Here is a 15414-nt window from a genome sequence, read left to right as displayed (position 1 = left end):
TTATTACTTTAGCGGATGGACTTTCCTACCCGGGATGTATACATCGTGTGATGGGCTATGTATACATCCTGTCAGGTTGATGTATACATCCCGAGCCGGGATAGGAAAGTCTCTTCTACCAAGCTAGTTCATTTCTCACTGGTTTTTGGGTTTTCGATCTCGAGACTGGAGTTCTTATATACTCTGGCTGTTTATGCTTCATTTGTGTCCCTATATCTAAAGACGACGATTGCTTGAACACATGATACAAATCCTGCAACTTTTTGGTTGTGAGGCCGCACTTACCAACTAGACTAGCCCCATGTTCATGACGTTTGGAAGATAGTCCTGCTTGAAAATGCTTTTAAAATAACTAAAAAGTATAAAATCACCAAAAGCGCTATGACATGAAAATTTAGAGTTCGTTTGGATATGTTTTTAAGATGATTGAAATCGTTTTTGATGAAAATATTTTTAAAAACAATCCTTAGTAAAAATGTTAATAAATCTTGAAAAAACGCTTAAAATGCTTCTTCAAAAAAAACACATAACTAGTACTTCTCGTATAAAGTAATTAAATGCTTTTGAAACCTAAAAATATTTTCTCTAAAAACTCTTCCAGGTATTTTAAAAGTACATACAAATGAGCTTCTAATTACTCATGGATCAGGAAAAACACTTTGCATTGTTTTCTAAAAGAAGCACTTGTATGCTTCTTGCATGAAAGGCTCAATTACTTATACAGGAAGTGCTTCTAATAGAATTTATCATTTCTAAACGGACCTTGCAAGACACAAAAGATTATAGTAATTAAATTGACATTTCAGTGGAATACAAGCTTCAGATTTACAACGGCCAAAAACGCAACCCATGCCAAACTCGGCTTCATAAGATCGGCGGCGACCGGATTCACATCCTTAAACACCCGAGAACACCCGATCATCGCCCCGAACATCCCCATGCACACGATCAACCCGACCCACGGAGCCCCCGCCCCGAACACAATCGGATCCCAAATCAAGCTCAACCCTAGCTGGGCCAAGTAAATGGGCAAGGCCATCGGGTTCTTATGGAAACCACCTTCGGCCCACACTAACCAAGCGGCCAGGCCCATGAGGAAGCTGGAGGCCATGCAGGTCAACCGCAGGGCCCATAAGGGAGGGATCCAGAAGGGCTTGGATCCGATGCGGTAGGGGTCGGATGAGCCTGCGTAGATAGCGAGGAGGTGGAGAGAGACGGGGATTGCGACGGCCACGGCTAAGGACCTAAGGCCGCGTTTGGCCATGTCCATTTTCACGTCCTTTCTGCTTCTGTAACCGCTCTTCTTCCCGGCAGCGGGCCCAGTAGCGGCAGCGGCGGCAGGATCCTCTGTCCTGCGTTGCTTGAGGTGGTCGGAATAATTATCCATTTTTCAGAGAGAGATGAATCACTGTGTCTTTTTTGTTTGTTTGTTCTTATGTTTTAGTTTTATTGGAGGGATTTCAGGTGGGAATTATATACAGGAGAGCGGTTTTACAGGGAGGACACGTGGGCGGAGGTGGAGGCAAGGAGCGGATGGGAACGGAACGTACACGTGGCTAATGGGGGATTATACACGTAGTAGCAGATGATTAATGGTGGAGGCTGGGTGCAGAGCCAAAAACTCACCATGTCGGTTGGTGTTGTCGTGCATGCCATGCACGTAGGGGATAAGATTTGCAAAAGGGTGATTAAGATACTCTTTAAACTTGTATTCATCCTTTTCGAAAAGAAGGAAAAAAAAAAATTAATGAAAATTATTTGAAAATTTTGTGAGTTTTAATGATAATGACAAAATAAAGGGTAAAATGAATAGTATCAAAATTGACTTTTTAGTGTAAATATGTGGTTTTTCGTTAAATGGAACAATACATGGAGCTTTTCGTAAAAGTTTCCAAAAAAAATTGTAATCATCCAAAGATGGGAGATAAATTTTTTTAATCTTAGCTACATGACACCGGAGTATGATAGACTTGGACATTTAAAACCGTTAGATCCAATTCATATGAAAGATAATTTTGTTATAATCTTAACTACTTTATATTAACGTGAGTCTTAATGAGTATGTAAAGAGTAAGTAAAGCTTATGTAAATATTTTAGGAATTCTTTATTAGAAAGGATATTTTATGTCCTTTTATGTTTTCTTGTGAATCAAGGATTATATGTATATATATTCTTAGTCTTGTAAATAATAAAATTAATAAGTATTAAACTGTAAAGTTCTATTACACCGGAGTATGACAGACTCCGACATTTAAAACCGTTAGATCTAAGCCAAGAATTGAATCTGACGGTTTAAATGTTGGGGAATGGATTATTCTAAATGGAGTATGAATTTCCAGTTTATTGTTGAGACACTACATGCATTCAACAACAATAAAACGACCACTGAGGTTTTTCTAAGGGATTTATATTCTGTAACACAATGTGTGTTGCGAATTTTACTCTACACTTATATTATATTTTAATTCTCCAACTCTCGCAAGCAAAGAACCTTGTTGGCTTGAAGTCACGCTTTATTAGCATCTCTTTAAATCAAACATTACTTCATAACCTACTCCACTCTAAAAAACTTTAATATATGTAATTTATTTTTACATCCAACTAAATTAATTGATTATTAAAGGAAAAGAAGTACCAAAAACTACCACATCAAAGTTATCGTTCTATTTCAAAGTCTATCAAAATCTATGCATATGTAGCGTGAACGGAGACATGCTTTTACAAAGTGCATACATAATTTCAAAGAAATTGCACGATAGCCAAAAAACTAACAAAAACACAAGGTAGCTATTGAAATTCCAAACCACCAAACAAGTTTTAAGTTTAAACTTTATTTCTCATCCTTTTCAATCTCAGTTTCACGCTGTTGTGACAACTTCAGTCGCAGGTACTTCCAGCTACGGCACAAATTGCAAGGGCATTTGGAATAGTGTTTCAATTCGTAACTTGTATCCCAAGTATCATGTGCCACTGCTTCCACTTCAAATGATGAACAAACTACTTCACCATTCCCATCTTTCTTAACTAATTGTGTGTCAAGGACTTGTGCTGTACTCCATTCTCCTCCCCTAGATGAATAATTCAACAACGTTTAGTAACACTGGCATTTTTTTATTGCACCAAATCAAAAAGTAAATACATAGAGTATTTACTAGTGAGTAGCTAAGCAATATCTAAAAACATATGTTGTGCTTATGTCGTGTTAATGAATTGTGTGTAAACTGGCCAGATCTACATCTACGTCAAAGCACACAAATGTAGAGTAAATCCAGAAAATGATTACCCATAAATTTTGTTAAGAGTATTTTCCAAGAATATGGCAGAGCCACCGGCTAGGTCATCCACCTTTTCCCCATTTTGAAAGAAACGAAATGTTGGCTGCAATAGAAATGCACACATCAACAAAGTAAATTAATTATGGGTCTAACCCCAAACTATAAGGTTGATTTAAAGTTGGCAGCCGATCTTGTTGACCCTACAAACATATAAACAGTCTGACATGAGCATAAATATAAAATTTTCGTGAATTTGAGTATCAATTTCTAGGATCTTCAAAGATCGTATGCCAGCTCGAAATTAACCCTATAATTTGTGAGGTTAACTGACCCAATTAACTTTTTATCTAAGACAAAAGAAAGCTAAAATTTATTTCCCAAACTATGTGGTATAAGGTATGGTCATCATTACCAAATTATTAATTATGATATGGTACATATTACAGGTTACAACACAAATTAACGAGTTTTATTTTGAATACAAATATAATTAAACATATGGTAAACATTGAACATTGCATCCAAACAAAAAAAATTGAACCATTTACCGTACAATTGATATTGTATTCCCTCATTACATTAATGCGGTCGTCTTCTTTCTGCAGAGAGAATAAACAAATTTAAGTAATCTTGAGGCAATATAAGAAAACTATCATGATTGACAAAGAATTTGGACGAAGTGAACAGAAGATCATTCTACAACGCCGTACCAGATGATCAATGATAATTTCATACAATGCTACATGTGGGAATTCCTTAGCCCACCTATTGATGACTGAATGTATGAAGCAAAAGTCTGCAGAAGAAGAGTAAACCCAGCATAAGTTGAAAACTAGTACTTGGTTGAATGATTTGGCTGTTAAAGTAAATTCATAAGAACTTACCATCTGTTCGAGCGTCATAGAAGCAGAAGACCGCTGACGAAGATTTATCTATATCCAAATGAATTAATGAAAACACATAAGTAAAACTGCATTACACTAAAAAGTTTTCTCAAAACAGAAGATATTCAAACAAATTTAGGATCAAATTAGAATTAAAGTGTGTGTGTGTATATATATATATGTGTGTGTGTGTGTGTGTGTGTGTGTGTCTGTATATATAATTGTGCAGAAGAGATTACCTTGAACTCTTTTAATCTCCAAATCATACTCATCTTTTTCATAAAAGGAAATTTCTGGGGGAACTGAAAAATAAAGTATTTGTGGTTACAGCAAAGTCTGTGTAATTGACAAAAACACTGACTTGAAGGAGAGATGGAGTACCTACGAAGAGGCGCCGGTCTTCCCATGGCATGTGCATATCCCAAAATTTATTCCACCTCCAGTCAGGATAGTCTGATAAATTGATAATTAAAATAAAAAAGAGATAGGTAGGGTTAGAGTTAGGGTTGAATTAGATACATGGAACAGAAAAGGCGGGGTTACATACCTGTAAATGAGGAGAAGCGGCGACTCCTGTGTTGCAAAAAATAAAGGTTTGGTGGGGGTGAAGATGATGAAACTGGGACTGAAGTTAGGGTTAGTGTTTGGAGTGAATTACACGGATGAGCAAGAGCTGCACAAGGGTTAGGGTTGTTGCGACTGCGAAGCAAGTGTCGCGCCAAAACCCAAGAATTCCTCATTTTACTTTTGATTGGGGAGCTTTTTTTTTTTTGGGGGGGGGGGGGGTTTTATATATATATATATATATATATATATATATATATATGCCTCGGTGTGTCGTACTAATGGCTATTTTTATATTAGGAAGTTAAATAACAAGCACACATGCAGTGGTCGTATTAGGGAGCGTAGAAGCAAGATGATGAACTCAAGCATTGTGTCATCCATAGTTGCTGATCGTCAAATCCTCTCATCAAACCTACTGACATCCTCAAAAATTTCAAATAAAATTATGGTTTGGATATATCGTACTACAATGCGTGGTATGGGAGAATGAAAGCAAAGAAATTGGTTCATGGTGCCGAGGCAGTGTCATACCAACAATTGACATGGTATGTCAAATCAGTCAAGGAACATAATCCGGGCTCTCATTGCGTCTTAGAGTGTGAGTCAAATAGTCATCGGTTTAAGAGATTATTTGTCTCTTATATAAACTCTTGTAGTATTCAGTGGTGAAGAAATCTTCAACATAGTCATAAGGATTTCCGTCATCCTTAATAATCGCAGCCACTGCATGCTCACACTGAAACCCTTTGATTTGCCATTGATAACATGAACAAAAACGCTTTTGCAAATGCACCATCACTGAAATGTCATTGTGTACCTCAAAAATAGATAGACTTGACCTACTAATTTCCCAATGACTACCAACTTCCAAAACTTGATTAAGGCGCTCCTCCATCTCAGGGCATAGAAATGTATTCCAATTGTGTGCTGCTCGGGACCGTTCAGAGTTCATCTCCATCATCTTCACTCTAATACCATCAACCAATTGATAAATTGGCAAATATTGTTCTTCACATATCCTAGAATTAAAAGATTCCGCAACATTGAACCACATTTCTCCATACCTATATAAGGGAATGGTGATTAATGTATGAACCTCATTCCATAACCAAAGATGAAAGAGAAAATAAAAACTGAAAAAATACACATACCTGGCACCTTCAAAAAACGCATCGGACCAATTTTCTTTTGGAAGACTATCCAAGAAAGTTCTCATTACGGATCCACCTTCATCCTTTAGAACCCTTAGGTGCATATCAAAGGCTTCTGGGGTATTAGGTGCATAAGCACACTTGCAAAACAAATGCACAATATGGTCCCTGAAAATTTTGCCACAACTAGTAGGATATTTACTGAAGACATTTCTTTTCAAATGTTCCAAACAAAAAGCATGATGAGAATGCGGAAAAACTGTAGCCACAGACTCAAGCAACCCCTTATTCCTATCTGAAACAAAAGTAATTGTCCGTTCTTGCGGTGTCAACATATAGGACAATTGCTCCATGAACCATGTCCAATTTTCTTCATTCTCAAGATCAACCATGGCAAAAGCGAGCGGGAAAAACCCTGCAAAAACAAAGCAAAACCAATGAAAAAGTAACAATAAAGATAAGATAATAAATAAGGAAAACTAATGAAAAGAGTTTGGAAACTTTGAGTTTTAATGATAAGGATAAAATAAAGGGTAAAGTGAATAGTACCAGGATTGACTTTTTAATGTAAAAATGTGGTTTTTCGTTAAAGTGAACAGTACCGGGAGCTTTTCGTTAAAGTTCCCTAAATAAATACCCTAATTAATTGCACAAAAAATATATAATTACCTTGGTTCCCATTCTTTCCTGTAGCTGCGAGCAATGTGCCTTTATAATTATTTTTAACAAAGGTACCATCTAGAAACAACAAAGGCCTGCAGAAACGAAATCCTTCAATGCAACCGTAATAAGAGACAAATAATCTCTTAAACCGATGACTATTTGGCTCACACTCTAAGATGCAATGAGAGCCCGGATTAAGTTCCTTGACTGATTTGACATACCATGTCAATAGTTGGTATGACACTGCCTCGGCACCATGAACCAATTTCTTTGCTTTCATTCTCCCATACCACGCATTGTAGTACGATATATCCAAACCATAATTTTGTTTGAAATTTTTGATGATGTCAGTAGGTTTGATGAGAGGATTTGACCTAATCTGATCAGCAACTATGGATGACACAATGCTTGAGTTCATCATCTTGCTTCTACGCTCCCTAATACGACCACTGCATGTGTGATTGTTATTTAACCTCCTAATATAAAAATAGCCATTAGTACGACACACCGAGGCATGAACCCGCCAAGGACACCCATCTAGCTTTTTGGTGCATGTCGCAGTGACCCTCTCCTTATCATTCTTCACATAAGAAAACTTGAAACCTGCCTCAACTGCATACTTCTTCAATTTGTCTCTAAACTCCACTACACCACCAACAAACTTTTGGCCCACCCTTGACATATATGATCTCCAAGGATGTGATAGATACATTCTCCCACTAGGTGCAGAAAATTTCCCTAAAAACTCACGGTCATCCGCAGGGATGTTGCCTTCCGCCACAAAAGAACTTTCTGCATTCGCATATGCTCCTGCCTCAACTATCATGTGATCACTGATATTTATATCAATGCTAGTTTTCTTTTCATTAATAAAAAATAGATGCATCACACGGACATCCATATCTGATTGTATCAAACTGTAAGTTCTATTTGAGAGCAAACATTTTGTGATTTGTACAAAGACTTTTGGGACGACAAGGAGATTAGCATTAGCACGTGCGGTAGACTTTTCAGGAGTTGTATTACTTAGGTATACAAGTCAGAAACATTCTTAGATAAACTAGAACTCTTCTAGCTGATTTATGCATAAGTAATCTTTGGTGATAAGGTTAATCTTTGATAGGGTTTACTTAATGGGAGGACTCCTAATCAAAGACCATCACATATAGTATATAATTGAGGTCCCTGTGCTCTCACTAAACACACGCAAGTTTACAGAAATTCTCAAGCCCCATTGAGTGAGTCTTGCTTTCGGTCAGTGCAGAGTTACAGAAGAGCCTTAGTTCCTTACCCTATTTCTGAGACGATGTCTTCCTCAGGTTAGTGGTTAGATCGGTATATGAGTCAGTCTTTATATATATATACAAAACTAAGAAAGTCTTACTAACATTTGGTATCAGAGCCCTCACATATCATCTGACCCTATGTGAAAGGCATCAAGAAATTTCATTCTGTCTTGCAGGTTATGGAACTGGAACTGTATCATCAAGGAAAAATATATAAAACACGTTCAAGGATGACTAAAGTTATCCTTGATCATAAGGATATTATGTTTTTCAATCGATACATGTACCAGTGATGGTGCTTAAAATTCAAGACATGATTATTGATCATCTAAAGATGATTTTTCTTTCATGCTTCGAATTTGAGCAGCATATCATTTTATATATATATTTGAATCAAATTAATATTGTCAAACCACAAAGGCTTGTGATTTTAATTACAGAAATTCGAATGTTGACTATAAAAGTGATATGATTAAAGAAAGTTTTCACATATTCATCAATCTAAAGATGTTGAAGATGTGATTTATGGTTTGGGGTTAAAGATTAATACTCTTTACATCATGAACGTTTTCTTTTTAGTGAATCCTAGCTCTTTGAATCTCAATACAGTTGAGCCTCTTACTGGTGTCAATTACAGAAAGTGGAAACAAGATCTCGAAATCGTTTTGGGAGTTATGGACTGGGATTTGGCACTGAGAACTGAAGAGCCTCCGGCACTCACTGATGACAACACCTCCTATCAGAAATCCAAGTATGAAAAATGGCACAAATCCAACAGAATTGCCCTATTGATCATCAAAAGGAGCATGACAGATGTGGTGAGAGGTGGCTTTCCTGATGAAACAAATGCAAAAGATTTTCTGAAGTCCATTGAGGCAAAGTATAGGGAATCGCCAAAAACTGAGACAGGTAATCTCATGAATGCTCTCACTACCATGAGATATGATGGGGTTCAAAGTGTGCGAGAATACATATTGAAGATGGTGGACGTTGCTGGAAAACTCAATGCACTTGAGGTACCAATTTCTAATACTTTTCTGGTACATGTCATTATGAATTCTCTGCCTGAGAGTTATACACAACTCAAAGTTTATTATAATGGTCTACGTGAGAAATGGGATGTGAATGAATTGATAGCTATTTGTGTGAGTGAAGAAGAAAGGATGAAGAAAGAAAGGTTTGAGAAAGAGAGAATTGAGTCTGTGAATTTTGTCCAAAGTGTCACTAGGGCCACTAAATCTCATGTCCCCGATACTGCCAAAAAGGACTCTACCAAGTCAGTTCCCTCTCCTAAAAGAAACTTCAAACTTAATAAACCTTCAGTTTTCAAGTGCTATTTTTGCAAAAAGGCAGGCCACATGAAGAAAAATTGTCCCAAATATAAGGCTTGGCTTGCCAAACAAGAAGCAAAGAAAGGTAAAAATGTTTTTGCTTGCTTTGAATCAAATTTAATTAACATACCTAGCACTGAATGGTGGCTTGACTCGGGCTCTTCTATACATGTCACAAATTCATTGCAGGACTTCACAACAAGGAGAACACCAAATAAGGATGAAGTCAAAGTTTCGGTTGGCAATGGAAGAAGAGTTGAAGTCAAAGCCTTAGGAAGTGTTAGACTAAAGCTAGAATTTGGTTTTTATTTAGAGTTAGATAACGTTGTTTATGTGCCTTCCATGAAAAGGAAGTTGATTTCTATTTCAAAGCTAGTGTTATTGGGTTTTTATTTTACTATTAATAAAAGGGGCTTCAACGTTTTTTATGAGTCTTCTCAAGTAGGACATGGTTTCATGAGTGATGGTATGTTTCAACTTAAATTGAATCAAACTGAATGTGTTTTCAACGTACAAAATGATAAAGTCAAAACTCAACAATCTTCAATATTATGGCATAAGAGACTCGACCATATTTCTAAACAAAGAATGGAGCTGCTTGTCAAAAACGAAATTCAACCTCCATTAAACTTCAATGACTTTGATTTTTGTGTGGATTGCATTAAAGGGAAAATGACAAACACTAGAAAAGAAGGCTCAACTAGGAGTAAGCAACCCTTAGAGATCATTCACACGGACATTTGTGGTCCTTTTCCCACACAAACCTTAGAAGGAAACAAATATTTCATAACTTATATTGATGATTTCTCAAGATTTTGCTTCATTTATTTGATTTCAGAAAAGTCTAAAGCACTTGAAACCTTTAAAATTTATAAAAGTGAAGTCGAAAATCAATTAGAAAGGAACATTAAGGTTGTAAGGTCTGATAGGGGAGGGGAGTACTATGGTAGATATACTGAAATTGGTAGAAATCCTGGACCTTTTGCGTTATTTCTGCAAGAACATGGAATTGTAGCCCAATATACCACACCAGGTACTCCGGAGCAAAACGGAGTAGCCGAGAGGAGGAATAGAACTCTCATGGACATGGTAAGGAGCATGATTTGTAGAACTAATCTGCCAAGTTGTTTGTGGGGTGAAGCAGTGAAAACTGCAAATTATATATTAAATAGGGTACCTTCAAAATCTGTGGAAGGGACACCTTTCGAACTATGGACAGGCAGAAAACCGAGTTTAAACCATTTGCATGTATGGGGTTGTAGAGCAGAGGCAAAGATATATAATCCCGGCTACAAGAAACTTGATTCAAAGACTGTCAGTTGTCATTTTATTAGATATGCTGAAAGATCGAAGGGTTTTAGATTCTATTGCCCTAACCAAAATACAAGAATTGTCGAAACTGGAAAAGCAGTTTTCATGGAGTCTGATGCAAGCGTTGATTCTGGGACAAGGGTTGAAGGGTTCGTATTTGAAGAAGAAATTAACAATAAAGAAGTTGCAGTTGAAAACGTTGATCGTAACACAACGATTATGGCACCAATAATTGTAGTAACCGAGAACATGGGAAGCAATGATTCTGATGAACCATGTAACGAGATAGAGGTTGGACATGACATCGAACTGCACGATAACACTGTCGTACAAGATGTGTTTGAAGAGGTTGTGACAGAAAATCAACAATAGCAACACCATGTACATGAAGACTGCAAATATAAGAAGGTCATCTAGGGTTAGAAAACCTACAACCCTAAATGATTTTGTATATTTGACACAGGTTGACACTGATCTTTTAGAGTTTAATGATCCGCTGAGTTACAAAGAAGCAATTGCAGGACCAGATGCTGATAAATGGATAAAAGCCATGAAGAGTGAACTGAGTTCAATGGCAAACAATCAAGTGTGGGATTTAGTGGAACAGGCAGAAGGAACAAAACCCATTGGATGTAAATGGGTTTTTAAAACAAAAAGGGATTCAAATGGAAACATAGAAAGGCACAAAGCCAGGCTCGTTGCCAAAGGCTTCACATAAAAGGAGGGTGTAGACTACAAAGAAACATTCAGCCCCGTGTCGACAAAGGATGCGTTTAGGGTTATCATGTCTATGGTGGCTCACTTTGATTTGATTTTACATCAAATGGATGTAAAAACGACGTTCTTGAATGGGGACCTGGAAGAGCGCATTTACATGCGACAACCAGAAGGTTTCAAGGAGGGAGAAGGAAGAAACCTAGTGTGCAAACTCAACAAATCCATATATGGATTGAAGTAAGCATCACGACAGTGGTACTTGAAATTTCATAGAATTGTGAAAGAACATGGCTTCACTGAGAATCCTTCAGACAATTGCATCTATCTGAGGTTCAGTGGGAGCAACTTTATCATCCTAGTTCTCTATGTGGATGATATATTGCTTGCCACGAATTGTCACAGTTTGTTGGATGATACAAAAACTTTTTTGCAGAAGCACTTTGAAATGAAGGACATGGGAGAAGCGACTTATGTTTTGGGCATTGAGATCAAAAGGGATAGAAGGAGAGGCTTGCTAGGATTGTCACAGAAAGCATATATAGAGAAAATGTTAAGAAGGTTTAACATGTCTTCGTGTGGAACTACTGAGATGCCTATATCGAAGGGTGATAAATTGAGTAAGCAGCAGTGTCCACAAACAGACTTAGAGAGGAAGGCTATGGACGACAAACCATACGCCTCCCTGGTGGGAAGTTTAATGTATGCACATATGTGCACAAGGCCTGACTTGGCCTTCACCATTTCTGTGCTTGGGAGGTTTCAATCCAATGCAGGTGAAGCTCACTGGAATGCTGCCAAAAGGGTTTTGAGATACCTTCAGAGAACCAGGGATCATATGTTGGTGTATAAAAGAACCAAGAGTTTGGTTTTGGAAGGGTATAGTGATTCAGATTTTGCAGGTTGTCCAGATGATATGAAGTCGACTACAGGTTATGTTTTCTTAATGGCATGTGGTGCGGTTTCCTGGAAGTCTGTCAAACAAGGAACTGTGGCAGCATCAACAATGGTTGCAGAGTATTTATCAGTCAGTGAAACAGTGAATCAAGCTATCTGGTTGAAGAATTTCATACTTGGGCTTCAAGTAGTGGACTCTATATCGAGACCTATACAGATTTTCTGTGATAATAATGCAGCCATATTCTTTACTAAGAATAATAAGAGGTCTAATGCAACAAGGAATTTGGATATAAAATATCTCATTGCTCGAGAGAAGGTGATGGCAGGTCTAGTTAAAGTTGATTATTTGGAGACTGGATCCATGATTGTTGATCCGTTAAATAAAGCAGTTCCCACCATTGTTTTTAAGAAGCATGTCACTAGCATGGGAGTCTTGGCTGGTTTTGATGAAGCGAATTAGTGGGAGCTATGCAACAGGTTTAAACTTTTATGCTAGTTTTAATTCAATAGCAATTTATGTTATGGAGGATAAGTTTTGAGTATTAATAATGAAGTTTTCTTAGCTAATAAAGAATAAAGCTGAAAGGTTGTTCAAGTTCCCTTAAAGAGTTCAACTGTTAGCTATGATAATGCATGAATATTTTTGCATGCTGTTTATGATTCTTATTCATTATACAGTGTCAGACAACCTGAGGGCTTTATATAGAAGCACATGGATCGTTTTTCGATTCTGAAAGGGACCAAATGTTTGACATAATTAATACATGTTCAATTATGTCTTACATGCTATATATCTTGTTGGAATCTTATGTGTTGATAAGCTTTACTGAAAGTAATTATGGGGACGGTACTCTTCAGTGTAATGAGTGTGTTGCCCTATAATTCTCATAAATGCTTAACAATGACAAAGACTGGAAAACTAAGAAGTGTCGAAAGTTAATCTCATGGCCAATTCAGATTCTTCCCAACTCAAGTATGATTATACAACTTTACAAAGTATTTGCTCTAGTGGGAGAATGTAAGTTTTGTTTGAGAGCAAACACTTGGTGATTTGTACAAAGACTTTTGGGACGACAAGGAGATTAGCATTAGCACATGCGGTAAACTTTTCAGGAGTTGTATTACTTAGGTATACAAGTCAGAAACATTCTTAGATAAACTAGAACTCTTCTAGCTGATTTATGCATAAGTAATCTTCGGTGATAAGGTTAATCTTTGATAGGGTTTACTTAATGGGAGGACTCCTAATCAAAGACCATCACATATAGTATATAACTGAGGTCCCTGTGCTCTCACTAAACACACGCAAGTTTACAGAAATTCTCAAGCCCCATTGAGTGAGTCTTGCTTTCGGTCAGTGCAGAGTTACAGAAGAGCCTTAGTTCCTTACCCTATTTCTGAGACGATGTCTTCCTCAGGTTAGTGGTTAGATCGGTATATGAGTCAGTCTTTATATATATATACATAACTAATAAAGTCTTACTAACACAAACATGATGGATGCCCGGGGGCAGCATAAGTAAGATCAAAAGTACCGACAACCAATTCGTCAAACCTCGAAGAAACATGTGAACAAACCTCGGCGACTGAAGTGTTCCCAAAAATTGGGAAAGCTGCAGTTTTTCCATTGTGGTTACATCCATATCTCGTACAAACAAATAAAACATAAAAAAAGTGAGTACAATGAACTAACAAAAACTCTCACTAATGCACAGATTAGTAAAATTATGCCACCAAGTTCGCATGTGCGGGATCATTTAAAAAAGAATTCACTTGAGCATTTCATTGTTGTGCTAGGATAGCACCAAACCCGTTGGAACCAACTCAAGCTAACCCACAGTCAGTGTAACTGGAGTACGTCCTCGGAGCAGTAGGAGCTCACCCAATAATCCACTATCAACCAAATGGGAGTTTACAAAGTGTTGGCAATCTCACAACCCAAATAACCCAATACACCTAATAGCTCTCACACACCAAAGAAACAAATAGAGGAAGAAATATAATGAATAATTTCTTCTCTATACATATAGCTCAAAGCTATTACAACAACAACTACTTTGGTGGATGATTACTAACCAAATGAAGCAGCAACTTCTTCTTTCTTTTGGGCTCTCTACAACTCTCCTTGCTCTCGGCAGAAAATGAGCTCCCTTACTGAAAATGAGCTCTTCCTTCCTTATTTCTTCTATCCGAAAAAAGCCTCATAATTATGGCTTTAAAAAAAGCCACAAAACATGCCACAAAACAAGGAAACATAATCATGTTGTCCTTTCTTTTCTTTATAATTTTTTATAGCCAAAAGTTGGCCACTTGGCCACATACTCCAACATTCATCAAACATAAAATATGCATTGTGTATTAATCATGTGAACCCCAACACAAATTTGATCAAAGTTAAATCCATGCTTCAACTATTTGAAAAAAGTTAAATTGAAACATATGAGAGACATAAAGAACAACATTTTACAGTTTTCAAAACTTACCCCAACTGGTCGGAATTGGTGCTGAAAACATGAACGAAAAATAGTCTAGTATGCACGAATCACCAGTGAATAGCACAACAATTGCTTCACTTTGATTTGGACCCAAGAGTTTATATAAGAAAATTCTAAAAATCAGGATGATTCTTATGAATTGATAATGAGACAATCCAACCTGATTTTCGGGATCAATATATAGAAAGGAAGCGTGAACATCGTCATCAGCATAGAAAAAGGGAAAAACTTCATTGAAGCCGGAGATGGAGAGATGAATCGTAACCAATGTTTTAAAGAACTCGCCTCGGGGCGCGCCTAGGGCGCCCTTGAGGCTGGGCGGTGAGGCAAACGCCTCAGTTTTGCTGGAGTAGGCGAAATGCTTCGCCGGAGACGCTGAGGCGGCGGAGGCGCGCCTCAAGGCGTCCAGGCGCATCTGCCCCTGTTTGCTTCCCGACGAACCCACAACCCAGATTTTCCCTTTTTGCTTCACGAAAGAACACCAGATCTCCGCTTGAAGGACTTAGAATCCGTGAACGATCTCCACTACTATGCTGCTTCAGCTCCCGTGCCAGGCGTTTCCTTTGAGGCGAAATGATCGGATCATATTTATATATATTTTTACTTCAAATTCACTCATCTTTTCTTAGTTAGTTCCTTATATTTTGAGCTATTTACGTTATTTTTGTGTTTATAGGATTTGTTTATGCAAAGAAAATAAAAATGGCACAAATGAGTTTTAAATAATAAATTCATCGAAAATTGCTTTAGTCGTTCTCATTTTGTCATGGATTATTGGTAGAATTATGTCACGGATTATAGGTCATGGAAGTTAGGCTAAATTTATTAGGTATGCA

The 15414-nt window shown here is 37.3% G+C and overlaps 3 protein-coding genes and 1 long non-coding RNA gene across 5 annotated transcripts; 1 reads left to right on the top strand and 3 right to left on the bottom strand.

Annotated features, from left to right (window-relative positions):
* Positions 1 to 613: 613 nt before the first annotated feature.
* LOC126590147 (translocator protein homolog) lies at positions 614 to 1458 on the bottom strand. Its single transcript, XM_050255675.1, has one exon. It carries the CDS (start codon positions 1385 to 1387, stop codon positions 803 to 805), a length of 585 nt encoding a protein of 194 aa, XP_050111632.1. The 5' UTR covers positions 1388 to 1458; the 3' UTR covers positions 614 to 802.
* Positions 1459 to 2578: 1120 nt separating this feature from the next.
* On the bottom strand, positions 2579 to 13863 carry LOC126591626 (uncharacterized). Of its 2 annotated transcripts, XM_050257402.1 has the most exons (9): positions 13662 to 13863; positions 4708 to 4733; positions 4542 to 4613; positions 4400 to 4462; positions 4161 to 4208; positions 3987 to 4072; positions 3825 to 3875; positions 3285 to 3379; positions 2579 to 3069 (listed from the first exon to the last, which is right to left on the bottom strand). In XM_050257402.1, exons 1-9 carry the CDS (start codon positions 13748 to 13750, stop codon positions 2832 to 2834), a joined length of 768 nt encoding a protein of 255 aa, XP_050113359.1. In that variant the 5' UTR covers positions 13751 to 13863; the 3' UTR covers positions 2579 to 2831. The 2 variants fall into 2 exon arrangements, with proteins under 2 accessions (XP_050113359.1, XP_050113357.1); XM_050257400.1 differs by lacking the exon at positions 13662 to 13863 and having other exon boundaries at positions 4708 to 4929.
* Positions 5034 to 7888, bottom strand: LOC126591625 (uncharacterized). Its single transcript, XM_050257399.1, has 3 exons — positions 6548 to 7888; positions 5879 to 6293; positions 5034 to 5791 (listed from the first exon to the last, which is right to left on the bottom strand). Exons 1-3 carry the CDS (start codon positions 7440 to 7442, stop codon positions 5347 to 5349), a joined length of 1755 nt encoding a protein of 584 aa, XP_050113356.1. The 5' UTR covers positions 7443 to 7888; the 3' UTR covers positions 5034 to 5346.
* On the top strand, positions 8866 to 9586 carry LOC126591628 (uncharacterized). The gene is made up of 2 exons (XR_007612456.1): positions 8866 to 9243; positions 9348 to 9586. It is a non-coding gene; the product is annotated as an uncharacterized LOC126591628 (long non-coding RNA).
* Positions 13864 to 15414: the final 1551 nt, after the last annotated feature.

The sequence above is a fragment of the Malus sylvestris genome, chromosome 11, assembly GCF_916048215.2.
Source record: "Malus sylvestris chromosome 11, drMalSylv7.2, whole genome shotgun sequence".
NCBI lineage: Eukaryota > Viridiplantae > Streptophyta > Magnoliopsida > Rosales > Rosaceae > Malus > Malus sylvestris.
Note: the sequence above shows the minus strand (reverse complement) of the source record. Positions and strands in the feature narration are given on the sequence as shown.

Excerpts from the sequence above, each read along its gene's own strand:
- LOC126591625 (XM_050257399.1), bottom strand. The coding sequence starts at position 7,442 with ATGGATGTCCGTGTGATGCATCTATTTTTTATTAATGAAAAGAAAACT. Across the intron at positions 6,294-6,547 it reads AGGAAAGAATGGGAACCAAG|GGTTTTTCCCGCTCGCTTTT; the intron begins GTAATTATATAT and ends TTGTTTTTGCAG. Across the intron at positions 5,792-5,878 it reads GCGTTTTTTGAAGGTGCCAG|GTATGGAGAAATGTGGTTCA; the intron begins GTATGTGTATTT and ends TCCCTTATATAG.
- LOC126591626 (XM_050257400.1), bottom strand. The coding sequence starts at position 4,900 with ATGAGGAATTCTTGGGTTTTGGCGCGACACTTGCTTCGCAGTCGCAAC. Across the intron at positions 4,463-4,541 it reads AGACCGGCGCCTCTTCGTAG|TTCCCCCAGAAATTTCCTTT; the intron begins GTACTCCATCTC and ends TTTATTTTTCAG. Across the intron at positions 3,380-3,824 it reads AATACAATATCAATTGTACG|CCAACATTTCGTTTCTTTCA; the intron begins GTAAATGGTTCA and ends TTTCTATTGCAG.
- LOC126590147 (XM_050255675.1), bottom strand. The coding sequence starts at position 1,387 with ATGGATAATTATTCCGACCACCTCAAGCAACGCAGGACAGAGGATCCT.